Consider the following 12,643-nt stretch of genomic DNA (forward strand, 5'->3'; position numbering starts at 1 on the left):
GATAGTGCTGGGGGCGCTCCGGGGGTGCCAAAGTCTCTGGCAGGGGGCTCCGGGGGTGCCGATGGCTGTGACAGGGGATCAGGGGGTGCCGATGGCTGTGACAGGGGATCTGGCGGTGCCGTGGCGGTGCCGTGGCGGTGCCGTGGCGGTGCCGGGGGGTGCCGGGGGGTGCCGGCGGTGCCGGGCGCAGCCAATGCGCGGGGCGGGCGGTGAAGTCACCGCGGTGCCGCAGCCATCGGCCCCGGCGCAGCCGCTGCGCGCAACGAGCGCGTCTGTTCAGAGCCCCCGCTGGCGTCACTCGGGGCGGGGGGGGACAGTCGCACACACGCGTGGTCAGGGGCTCTCGCGGGGTCACCGGCCCGGGAGGGGGGGTCCTGCTCCCGACCCTGCCCCCCACAGCCAGTGGTGGCCCGCGGGGACAGAGGGACGTGACCCCCCTGCTCTGCCCCCCTCCCCCCCCGTACCGGGCTGAGCTCTGCCCCACTCCTGACCTGTGTGGGCTGGGGGACTCAGGAGGCCCCCACTCCCCTGCCATCAGCGTCCTGAACACGGAGTGTCCTTGTCCCGGTGCAGGGGGGTCCCCAAGAGGTGCCCCTGTCTTTGGGAGTCCAAGGCTGTCCCCACACCTGTGCCCGAGTGTGTCTGAAGTGGGGCGGGGGGGAATTGGGGTGCTCTAAAATAGGGCAGGAGGGCCTGAGGGATGGGGGGGTGGGGGTTCCCTCCTCTGTGGGTGCAATTTGGGGGGGACTGGGGATGCCCCTGTCCCTGAGTGCAGCACAGGGGGGTGGCAGGGGGGTGTCCCTGTCCCTGAATGCAGCACAGGGGGGTGGCAGGGGGGTGCTTGTCCCTGGATGCAGCATTGGGGGGTGGCAAAGGGGTGCAGCCCAGGGGGGTACCAGACGTGGGGGTGCAGGGACCCTTCCGAGAAGTGTCCCCAGCCGTCTCCCACACCACAGGAGGGTGCCCCGGTGCACCGAGGGGGTACCCGCGGGGGGTGCGGTGTCCCCAGAGGGTGTCCGGGGGGGTGAGGTCCCGGGTGGGTCCCCGGGGGGCGTTTGGGGTGTCCCCTTAGGGTGGCTGTTTCCCCAGTGAGTGCCCAGGGGGGTCTTTGTGTCACCAGGAGGAATTGGGGTGTCCGGGGGGGCTGTTTGTGTCCCCGGTGCTGCACTGGAGGGGGGTTGTGGCCGGGGTACGGGGGGGTGCACCTGGGGAGGCGTTCCTGTCCCCGGAGTGTGCCCGGGGCTCTGGGCTGTCCCGGGGGGTTGTTTGCGTGCCCGGGGGGGGCTGTGTCCCCGAGGGGTTCCCCGGGGCAGGGGGGGCTGTGTCCCGGTGAGTGCCCGGGGAGAGGTGTTTGTGTCCCCTGCGGGTGTCCGGGAGGGTATTTGTGACCCTGGGCGGGGTGTTTGTGTGCCCGGGGTGGCCGCCTGTGTCCCGGCGGGGTGTCCCGGTCCCGGGGCGCGGCGGGGGGGTGTCCGCGGAGCCGGGGGCGGGGCGGGGCGGGGCCGTGGCCGTGCCTATAAAGGCGGCGGGGGCGGGGGCGGCGCGTCCCCCCCCGGCGGCGGCGGAGCGGAGCGGAGCGGAGCGGGCGGCGGTGCGGGCTGCGGTACCACCAGCAGCGGCGGCTCGGCGGGGCCGCGCCGGTGAGCGCCGGCCCGGGGGGCTCGGGGGCGGAACCGGGCAGGGTCCGGGGGGGGCCGCAACAGCCTGACCTCCCCCCTGCCCCCTCCTCTCCCCGCAGGTCTCGGCCACCCCCCGGACTCCCCTCCGGCTCTGCCCGTCCCTCCGCCTCCCTCCCCCCATTCCCTTTTTTTTTTTTTTTTTATTTTGCCGCCCCCCTCCTCATTTCTCCCAGCAACGCCGCCTCCCGTCCCCCCCCGCAGCAAGATGGTGCAGAAGAAATCAGAGATCCCGGGATTCCACCGCTCCTTCAAGGTAAGGGGGTGCTCCCCGCCCCCACGGGGATGCTCGGGGATGCTCCGGGTTCGGGGTGCCGGCAGGGCCGGGGTGCGCCCGCATCGCTGCATCCCCTGCCCGGGAGCGGAGGGGGCCCGGCCGCTTCCTGCCCCACCCCCGACACCCCCCGAACTGAGGAGCTCCGGCAGCGCTGCCACCCAAACCGAGCAGGGGGACCCCCCTGTCCCCGTCCCGGCGGTCGCGGTGCTGCCGGGGCTGGGTCGGTGTCTCCCCCACCCTCGCTCGGGGATGCTGCGGCTCCCACGGGGATCCCCGGGGCTGGGGGGCGGCAGCACTTTCCCCCCGCCCATCTGCGCCCCTCCGGCCCGGCCGATGTGGGGGGGGTCTCAGGGCTCCCCAGGCCCGGCCCGGGGGCACCGTGCGAGGGTCGATCCCGCAGCGCTGCCTATCCCGGGGTGCCCTGGGCACCTCCAGCCCGGGCCCGTCACCCCCTGTCCCCCCTGCCCCTGTCACCTCGGGGGGTGCGGGGGGGTCTCTGTGCTCCCGCTCCTTTCGGTTCCCCCCCTCCCCAGCCGCTTCCTGGCTGTGGGATGGGGGGTCCTTTGTTCGGTTTCGCTTCAGCTCCGGGGTGCGGGACGGTCCCCCCGACCCCCCCCTCATTGCAGTGACCCCCACTTGTGGTCGGGTGGGCTCTGGCTGGGGTTTGTGTCCCCCCGCGGTGGCTGGGGATGGAGACGGGGGGGACACCTCGGCTGTGCTGATGGAGCTGGTGCGCAGCCTCCCATCCCCCAGACCTTTGTGTGGCAGTGCTGCGGCAGCTGGCAGGGCCCCCTGCCCCCCTGCTGCCCCCCATTGCCCCCCGTACCTCCCCTGCCCCCCCGTTCTCCCCGTACCTCTCCCGGAGGCCTCGGCCCCCCCATCCTGCCGGGGCTCGTCCCGGGGGCAGCAGCTGCGGGGCGATGCTGCGCTCCCCAAATCCAGGGTTTGAGGGGGAGGAAAGCTGGCAAAATGCAGCACGGGAGAGTTTTAGCCCCGGAGATCCGAAGTGGTGCTTGGTGGGGGTGCTCGTGGTGTGAACCTCCCCCCCCGTTCCGGCTGGGGACCCCCGTTCCCCCAGGGCTGCAGTAAACAGCCGCGTTCTGGGTGTTTCTGGCGGTGGCCGGGGTTGGCCGTGCTGGGGCTGGCAGCCGGCCCGGGCACCGGGCGGGTTTGGGAACGCCGCTGGAGCTGCCACCTCCACCCAAACAGATTTCATAATCCTGGGGAGGATGGGCCCTTTGGCCCCTACACTGCCCCGTCCCATGGGTGGCTCAGGGTAGCAGGAGAGAGGGTCCCATGTCCCCTCGGTGCCACTGGGGTTCAGCACAGAGGGAGGAGCAGGTCCCATGCCCTCCATGCATCCTGGGGTGCAGGAGGGTTTGGGGTGAGGCCTGATCCTGCCGGGTCAGGAGTGTCCTGCAGCCTGCTGGACATGAGGTCCACTGGAGCAGGGCAGAGCAGGCTCCAGCCACTGTGACCTTGCAGGGAGCTGGGAGGACATGGAGGGGTGGCTCTGGAGCTTCTTGCCCTGTGGCTTCTCTTCCTCCCCCCTCATACTTCACTGTGGTTCAGGTTTGGGTGGAGATTTGGGGTTGGGTTGGTGTGGGCGGCTTCAGTCCCTCTCATCATCCCCTGTGTGCTGGCCTGGGGCTGGCTGGAGAAGCGACCCTGCAGCACTGTCCTCATCAGGAGATGTGGTCATCCTTCCTCCTCATCCTCTGGCTCTCCCTGGAGCTCTGCTGTGTCCCACCATGAGCTGGTGTCCTGCACCATGGGGAATGTGTCCCAGGAGCCAGAGCATGCTGTGCTGGGCTCAGGGTGGCAGCTGGTGGTGGCTGATCCAGCAGCTGCCACCTCACTCCTACTCTTGACTCCCACAGGGGCAAAACCCTTTCGACCTGGAGTTCGACCAGTCCAACCACCTGGAGCCCGTCTTCAACTTTGAGTGCCCGCCCCGTCCCGGTGAGTCGCGGCTGCCTCCTCCTGGGGCTCCATCCCAGCGGGGCTCCTCCCATCCTGCCCCCTGGGATTTTGGCCCTGAAGGCTTTGGGGGCAGCTCTGGTGGTGCTGGGGGAGCTGTGGGTGGACAGGGATGGCTGACCCCAGTGGCTTTGCAATGACCCAGACATGCCTTCAAGTCAACCCATCGACATCCCTGATGCCAAGAAAAGAAACAAGAAGAAGAAGCGCTGCAGAGCCACCGACAGCTTCTCTGGCAGGTTTGAAGGTGAGCGGGGCTGCTCAGGGACCCCAGGGGTTCCCCCTGGCCTGGGGAAGGGCTGGGTCCTCCTGGTGTCCCCAGACTCTGCAGTGAAACCAGCAGCTCAGGCAACCTCTCCCCTGCCAGATGTTTACCAGCTGCAAGAGGAGGTGCTGGGAGAAGGGGCCCATGCCAGAGTCCAGTCCTGCGTGAACCTCATCACCAACAAGGAGTACGCGGTGAAGGTAAAGCTCTGCTGCTGGCTGCAGACCTGGCCCTCCCCACCCCCTGCCTCAGTTTCCTTTTTCTGCCCCCCACATCTGGGGCTCTCCCAGCAGCATCTGGTGCTGGCCCAGGACTGGGCTGTGATGGTGGCACACTGACCTCTGCCACCAGCCAGCTCAGGGTCCTTGGTGACTCCCCTTAGCCACGCTCCTCTCTCTGCCAATGACGGCCTGCCAGAGACTAAATTAACACTTGGGATGGGTCTGGGGACTTGGGGCAGGCAGGGGCATGTGATGCTGGCAGGGTGGTCACCTCTAGCTCGCTCCAGGGAGGTCTCTCTCATGCAGGTGCTGGAGGGGGTTGGGGTGAGCCAGCTGCTTTTTGGGTCAGGGATGGTGGTCCTGTGGCACTGCACGCACCCCACAGATTCTGAGCCATGGCACAGGGGCTCTGGTATGGGCCCTATGTCAAAATGCAGCCAAATGCTGGGGGAACTTTGCCTCCCCCATTGCTCTGTGAGGACCTTTGGGTGCCCCAGAGGGGAAGCTGAGGCAGCAGGCAGGGCTGTGCTGGTGGGGTGCTCTGTGTGCCCCAAAGGGCAGTGAGAGCACCCGTCTGCCCCTCCCGTTTGGGTGTCCCTCTGTCCAGCCTTGGCAAGGCCAGCAAGCCCCACTATGCCCAGTGGGGCACAGGGCCCTTTGCAGCGCCGGGCTCAGCATCACGTGGAGCTGTGCTGGCTCCGGCCCCGGAGGGAGCGGCTTGGCACCGCGGCTGCCGCTTGGCACCGGCTCCGGGAACAGCCTGTTCTGCTGCCTTCACCCTGCCGGGCTCCGCTCCCCGCCCGGCCCCGCGGGTCCCCGCACGGCTGGGGGGGCAGGGGTGCCCCGACCCTGCCCTGGCAGCGCTGCCTCTCCCTGAGCCTCCCCCTCTTTGCCTTCCAGATCATAGAGAAGCGCCTGGGACATATCCGGAGCAGGGTTTTCCGGGAGGTGGAGATGCTCTATCAGTGCCAGGGACACAGGTACGGCAGGGCAGCCACTGCAGCCCCCCTTGTGGGCACAGGGAGTGGGCTGAGACCAGGCTGGTGCTTATGACACCCATGGGCACAGCCAGGCCACCCTCTGCCCCAGGCTCCCTGCCCTTGGCCCGACTGGCCGCGGTGGAGCATCCAGAGGGGACAGGGGACATTCAGTGGTTTGCCATGACCACAGGGCCTCGGTGGCCAAGCTGGAGCAGAACTGAGCCCCCGCTGCTGAGCGGGGCCGTGTGCGGGGCCGGGCTGTGAGCCAGGAGGGGCTGTGAGCAATTAGGGAGGAGCAGAGCCGGGCGCTGCAAGCCCCTCTCCCCCTGGAATGCAGCCAGGGGGGCCCTGGCCGTTTGGTTTCAATCACTGCAAGCCCAGTTTTCCCATTCCACATCCCTGCCGGGGTCCTGTGCTGGGTGGGGGTGTGGGGGGACCCCAGGAGGTGTTTTGGGGGGTTGCTGGGCTGATGCCGTGGTCCCTGCAGAAACGTCCTGGAGCTGATTGAGTTCTTCGAGGAGGAGGAGAGGTTTTACCTGGTGTTTGAGAAGATGAGGGGAGGTGAGTATGGCCCTGGGGCAGGGGGAGCCGGGGTGCCAGGACCCCGATGAGCCCCAACTCTGCTCTCACCTGGCCACAGGCTCCATCCTGACCCACATCCACCGGAGACGCCACTTCAACGAGCTGGAGGCCAGTGTGGTGGTGCAGGATATCGCCAGCGCCCTGCACTTTCTGCACAACAAAGGTGAGCTGGGACGCCCCGGGTGCCACTGAGGACACCCTGGGGTGTGCTGGGCCCTCTGGGGGGTGTCACTGCCTCCCCCCATCCTCCTCCCCCGGGGACAGTGCCCATCCCAGCACTGGGTCAGGCCCAGCTGCATCACAAGGCTTTTTGTGGTGCAGATCCTGTTCCTCCAGTTTGGCTGGGATTCGGGGCCAGCAGCAAATTTTGCCTTTTGCTAGGGTGCAGGCAGTGATTTGGGGTGGGGAGGGAGAGGTCCCTGTGCCATCCCCAGACTTTACACTATATCAGTATTGTAGGAGGGGGATTTTTACCCTCATTGGCTCTTTTGCCCCCAGGGATTGCACACAGGGATCTGAAACCAGAAAATATCCTGTGTGAGAGCCCGGACCAGGTGAGCAGGGAGCAGCAGCCAGGGTGGGTGCAGGGTGTGCTGTCTGGAGGGGGCTGGCACAGCGGGGTGATTCCTGGGGTTGGGGGGTGTAGGAGTGTCCTGCCAGGGACACACACACCCTCCATATGCCACAGCACAGCATGGTGTGAAGCATCACACAACCTGGCATTGGGCAGCTGTGACCTGAGAACAGGGCTGTGGCCCCCGGGGAGCTGCCAACTGTGGTGACTGGAGGATGCCAGGGGGTCACCAACCACTCCTTCCCCCTCTCCTCAGGTCTCCCCAGTGAAGATCTGTGACTTTGATCTGGGAAGTGGCATCAAACTGAACGGCGATTGCTCCCCCATCTCCACTCCAGAGCTGCTCACCCCGGTAAGCATGGGAGCCCCTCACATTTTCGGGGGGGTTCTGTCCCCGGGGACCCCCTGGCTGCCCTGCAGGCTGCAGGATCAGGGCTGTGCGTGGACACCCCCTGCTCGTCGCTGCTGTCGCTGATGCTGCGTGTCCCCCGTCCCCCCCCGCTGCGGCGGGCGAGATGCGGTTACATAACGCGGGGGGGCCGGGGGGGCTGGCGCAGCGCCCGGGCTGCCCTGAGCCTTAGCAACAGCCCGGGAGAGGCTGCGGGGAGAACTGGGTCAGCACCGGGCTGGGGGGCGAGGCACGGGGGGCCGAGCCTCGGGGCTGTGGGGGTGCGGGGCACGGGGGGCGCCCCCAGAGCTGTGCCTGTCCCGTGTCGCACAGATCCCATCTCCTGCGGAAAGCCGCGCTCCCCTTATCGGCAGCCGCAGGTGCCCCCCGTGCAGGTATCGTGCTGCACCCCGGTGTTTTGGGGGTGCGGACGTGCCGGGGGGGGCAGAGCCCAGCCCGTGTGGGGTGCAGCAGGGGCGGGGGCCTCCGGCGCCTCCTTCCTGCACGTCCGCCCTCCTCCGGGGCGGGAGCTGCGTTCGGGGGTGTCCCGAGTTTCCCATTCTCAGCCCGCGGGGGGCGGCCGCTCCATCGGCGGGTCGGGGCTGGGAAGGGGGGTTTGTTTTCCTGCGGTGCCGTGGGCTGCTGGGGCCGCAGAGGCCCCTCGTCAGGAGGCCTCTCTCGTTACGGGGCGATTATCTGCTGGCTGCAGCTCTTTTCTGCCCTGGTCACGGGGCCTGTGTGGGCTGCGGGTCATGTGCTGGAAAGCCCCAGAGTCCCTGGAGCGATAGGGGAATGGGGCCGCTGGCTCTGCCGCTCCCTGCGCCGGGGTTAACTCCTCCTGGCCCGGATCCTGTGCCGGGCTGGGGAATGGGCACGGCAGGCTCGTCCCACCGTGTCCTGCAGCCGCTGGGGCTGCCCCGCTGAGCCGAGTGCTGTGGGTCCGGCTGTCCTGCACCGTGGGGCTTACGCTCTTTAGGCTTTTTTTTTTTTTTTTTTTCCCGTCGGGGTGGCAGACACGGGTCTGTGGCATCCTCTTGTGGTGGGAAACCCACTAGGGTGATGTGGGAGCAAACTGGGGAGAAGCCTCGGAGATCTGGCAGGATCCTCCCACCCCCCCTGCCCCATCGGTCCCCACCCTTCAGGGCTCACCCTGCCTGTCCCCACAGTGTGGCTCAGCTGAGTACATGGCTCCGGAGGTGGTGGAAGCCTTCAACGAGGAGGCCTCCATCTACGACAAGCGCTGTGACCTGTGGAGCCTGGGTGTCATCCTGTACATCATGCTGAGCGGGTACCCCCCCTTCGTGGGCCACTGCGGCTCCGACTGTGGCTGGGACCGGGGCGAGGCGTGCCACACCTGCCAGGTGCGTGGGGACCCCAGCAGCGCCCAAACACACCCCCAGTTTGGCTGCAGCACCCCTGGCTGATGCCCTGTTATTTCTCTGTCTGGTCAGAACATGCTCTTTGAGAGTATCCAGGAGGGGAAGTACGAGTTTCCTGACAAGGACTGGGCACACATCTCCTTTGGAGCCAAAGACCTCATTTCCAAGCTGCTGGTGAGAGATGCCAAGAAGCGGCTCAGTGCAGCCCAGGTCCTGGAGCACCCCTGGGTGCAGGGGGTGAGTGTTGTTGTCCCCTCCCTGCTCTCTGCTCCTAAAAGCTGGGGTGGGGAACACCTGTGTGCACAGTCCTGGCCCTGACTGGCTGCATTTTGTTGCAGTGTGCCCCGGATAACACCCTGCCAACCCCCATCATCCTGCAGAGGTGAGTGTGGGTTGCTCTGGGACTCCCCCCAGCCCCCTGAATCCTGACTGCACTCCTCAACACTACTGTCCCTTCCTTCTGCTTTTTGGGAGCTCTGCCATGACTCTGTGTCTGGGCAGCCCTGCTGCTGTGGGTTTGGGCCGTATTTTTGGTGTCTGAACAGTCTGGCATGACCAGCATGTGAGGAGGGACACCCAGATATTTGACCCCGACCTCCTTCCAGCCCTGACACCCCCCTGAGCCTGTCCCTCCCCTGCAGGAACAGCAGTGCCAAAGAGCTCACCTCCTTTGCTGCTGAGGCCATCGCTGTCAACCGCCAGCTGACGCGGCACGACGAGGACGAGGAGGAAGAGGCGGAGGAGGAAGCACGACCCATCATCATCAAAGCTACCTCACGGGCCATGCAGCTCTCCCCCCCCTCTGAGTCCAAGCTGGCCAAGCGGCGGCAGAAGAGCAGCCTGGCCAAGGCAGTAGCCTCTGGGCAGCACCTGGTGGCCCCGCTGGTCCTGGTGGCCGACCAAGCCTGAGCGGTGCCCTCGCACCTGCTGTACCCCCTGTCCCCCCTTCTCCTCCTTTCTTTCTTCCCCTTTCCCCCCGACCCCACCGTTTCTGGCTAGTGACAAGATCAGGACTCGTCCCTGTGGCTGGTTTCCAAGGTTTTGCTGATCTTGTAGGTCTGCGGGTGGGAGGGTTTGTTTAAAATCTTTTTTTTTTTTTTTTAAAAGGTATTAAATCAAGTGTGAGGTTGCTTCACCCAGGGCACACTCAAGGACATCTGACAGACACACGGACTTTTGTTTCCTGGCTCTTGGTTTCTCCTCTGACATTTTCCCCCCTCCCCGACACCAAAGGACTCCTTGTATCCGCGGCTGCTTTGACGATTTCAGCTCATTTCATACTGTGAACAAAAGAGCCTCGGTCGTGTTTTCAACAACAGGAGTTGGGTTTTAACCTCGTCCCTCCCCTCGGAGCTGCAGGTTTCTCTCCCATGTTGGGGTAGATCCCACAAAAACCCCTTCCTGGGGGTCTGGGAGGCACCTTGGGGGTGTGGGGAGCTCTGTCCTGTGCTCGGGGGTGTCCCCAGTTCTGCTCCAGGGGGACACAGTGGGCGTTGTGCAGGGAACTGCTTGGGCTGGGGAGAGACGGTGCCAGCAAGGGAGCTGTGCCCAACCTACCCTCTCTCCTCAGCATCCTGCTTCCAGAATAAGCTATTCACCTCTCTTTTTCTTTTTGCTCCCTCCCTCCCTTTCCCCCCTTCACCTTTTTTAATTACTGTTGGTTTTAAACTGCCAGCTGTGCTTCTCTACAGGGCATGGAGAAATGTCTTCCTTTCCTCCCACGCTCTGGCTGGCAGCTCCCCAGGGAATGCATGGGCATCCAGGGCTGTGCTCTGTGCCAGGTCAGGTGTTGCACCCCGGGTTTTGGAAGGGCTGGTGCCCTTGGGGAGGTGCAAGGGGGATGAGGTGTTCAGGGTGGCCAGAGCAGTCAGAAACATTCTCTGGGAACTGTGTGCTCTGTGGAAGGCAAAGACCCCCTTAAAGAGCATTGGGCCCTGCTGCAGGACAGCGAGACCTGCCGTGGCTTTGGGCTGGCCCCGAGGCTGCTGTGGCAGGAGGGTCAGGGGAGCACAGAGAGTGCCCCATGCCCCAGGGGTGCCAGTGGGTGAGCAACCAGGCTGGTGGCAGCACCCAAAGGCCAGGGTACAGGGGAACAGCCTGGGGACAGCTCAGGATGTGGGGCTGGAAGTTTTGGGGCCAGGGCAGCAGGGTCTTCAGCAGTCAGAGAGCGCTGGTGTGCGTGGTCATGCATGTACATCCCTGCTCACGTGTGTTCAGGTGTGCATGGCATTGTCCTTTCCTTGGAGTTTGCTTTGGAGTGGGAAGGACTCAGGATGCTGAGTTGGGGTGAGGCCCTTGGCTGGTTTCTGGGTCTGTCCAGGAGAGCGGTGCCCGTGCTCAGGGCCATACTGGCCTCCAGCTTCCCCCAGTGCCTCCAGATCCCCCTGACACCCCCTGCTCCCTGCCACAGGCACTGCTTTGGGTTGTGCCACCCAGCTGCAGCTGCTGCCAGCCCCCATCCTGCTGCGAGGGCAGTGCCCCCTTCATAGCCACCTCCTGTCCCTGCCGACTCAGTGCTGTGAGCTTTATATTTTGCAAAAGCAGCCTCGGCCCATCACATGCACAGGTGAGGGTTTGGGAGCTCTGAGCTGGGGAGCAGACTTCCCTGGGTCTTCAACTGAAGACAGTCACTGTCTCTGGAAAAAAAAAAAAAAAAAGAAAGTTCTCCTTTTTATTTTAAGACTGCTGACAGCAATACTATGCAATATATGTTGTTTTTTGTTTCAGGGAGGTGTGTGTGAGTTACCTTGGGAGATGATGATCTTGGGTGTTGGTGGAGATTTTAGGGCAGGGGCCATTTTCTCTCACCCTTCCCAGCCCTTCTGCTGACCCAGGGTGGTTGGGGAGGATGACTCCATGCCCATCCACCCCCAAAACTGCCTCGCACTTTTGATCTCCCTCTCCCCCGTGTGTCCCCGGTCCCACCGTGCCGGGTGGGGAGGAGCAAGGCAGTGGTGAGGGGAGTGCCCCCATCAGGCACTAGGACACCCTGGAGAGGCCTCCTTTAACAGAAAGAAAAAAAAATCCATCTTGATTGTACATTGTTACTTTTTATAGCTTATTTTGTTTTATCAGTTGTAGATAATTCCTTGTTGTCTTATATTAAGAAATACTTGAATGATGTACAGTACGCGATGCCTTGAGCTGGTATTGTGAAGCTATCGTTGATGCTGCACGCCGCAGCCTTTTTTTAAAAAACAAAAAAGAATCATGGGAAGGGGATGGCAGGGGGATGTCTCCAAAATTGATCTGTCCCCCGTGCTACTTTTGTTGGCAAACTGATTTTCCCCTTTTCCCCCACGAATAAGAGCGATCTCTTTTATATCTGTGTATATATAAGTACACCACCCACTCTGGGGAAGGCCTGGGTGACCCTGCGTGTGTCCCATGGGTGTCCTTGGCCAGGGATGTGCAGCCAGAAGATGCTGTGGGAGTTTGTGGGAGTTGGAGGATGTGCTGGGAGCATCCGAGCTTGGCCTGGGTTGGGCTTCACATTTTGGGTGGGGTTCGGCTTGGAGCCGGCGCTCCTGGTGTGGTACTGGGGGTGACCCATGGCCGGGTCTGTGCAGTGGTAGAGAATCTTTAAATGCCTCCAGAGCTGGGGATCGACTGGAAAACCTCCAGCCTGGCTTGTGGCAGCGCTGGGCACCCACAGGTGCCCCAGCAGGGCAGGGATGGCTGGGACAGCCTTGTGCCAGACGTCCCCTCCCCGCTGCCAGCACTTCTCCCGGGGTGGTTTCCAGACAGATGCTCCCATGGTCCAGCACCAGCGACCCCCTCTCACCAACCCCATTCTTCCTCCTCTTCTCTTTCCAAGCTTCTCCCCCATAGAGCATCTATCTTGGAAACCAACTTTAAAATTTTTTTTTTTTTTTTTTAAGCTGGAAATGTTAAGTGTTTTCACTTCCTCTCCTTCCCCCCACCCTTCCTCCAGCCAACTAACTCGACTTAGAACTGGTTAGAAACGTTTACTGTGAAGCTAACTCTTTTTTATCAAACCAGGAGAAACTTTCTCCACTTTACAATTGATGAAGACTGCCAAAGCTGGTTCAACAAGAGTCACGTTAATGCACTGTTGGTTTGTGCAACAGCAGCCTCTGCTTGGGGGCTGGCTGGGAAATAAAAATGAAAATATATTAAAAAAAAAAAGACAAAAAAAAAACAAAAACAAAAAAGAAAAAACCACACAAAAAGAAGCACTTTACTGTATGTACCAGGTGACCTGATACAGCTGAATTGAAGTTTTCCTTTATAACAATTGTTGATGCCAGAATTTTGTATTCTGTTTTGTAAGAATTTAATAAAAATGCATTGAGACCTA

At 63.2% G+C, this 12,643-nt stretch overlaps 2 protein-coding genes across 3 annotated transcripts in view; one reads left to right on the plus strand and one right to left on the minus strand.

Annotated features, from left to right (window-relative positions):
* LOC117008412 (collagen alpha-1(III) chain-like) overlaps positions 1–3,825 on the minus strand; it is a 9,891-nt gene extending 6,066 nt beyond the window's left edge. Inside the window, exon 1 of one of the 2 annotated variants that reach the window (XR_004420308.1) lies at positions 492–646. Coding sequence is in view for 1 of the 2 variants with exons in the window: in XM_033082245.1 (XP_032938136.1) it covers positions 2,808–3,310 (503 nt within the window). In the remaining variant the exon portion in view is untranslated. Of the gene's footprint in view, positions 1–491; positions 647–2,807 lie in introns of those variants that run through there. The other variant, XM_033082245.1, reaches the window with a different exon arrangement.
* On the plus strand, positions 1,792–12,643 carry MKNK2 (MAPK interacting serine/threonine kinase 2). The gene is made up of 13 exons (XM_033082244.2): positions 1,792–1,932; positions 3,834–3,915; positions 4,079–4,180; positions 4,301–4,398; positions 5,320–5,399; positions 5,887–5,960; positions 6,040–6,144; positions 6,480–6,535; positions 6,812–6,907; positions 8,110–8,304; positions 8,395–8,559; positions 8,661–8,704; positions 8,964–12,643. Exons 1-13 carry the CDS (start codon positions 1,885–1,887, stop codon positions 9,229–9,231), a joined length of 1,413 nt encoding a protein of 470 aa, XP_032938135.1. The 5' UTR covers positions 1,792–1,884; the 3' UTR covers positions 9,232–12,643.

Source organism: Catharus ustulatus, chromosome 29, assembly GCF_009819885.2.
Source record: "Catharus ustulatus isolate bCatUst1 chromosome 29, bCatUst1.pri.v2, whole genome shotgun sequence".
Lineage (NCBI taxonomy): Eukaryota > Metazoa > Chordata > Aves > Passeriformes > Turdidae > Catharus > Catharus ustulatus.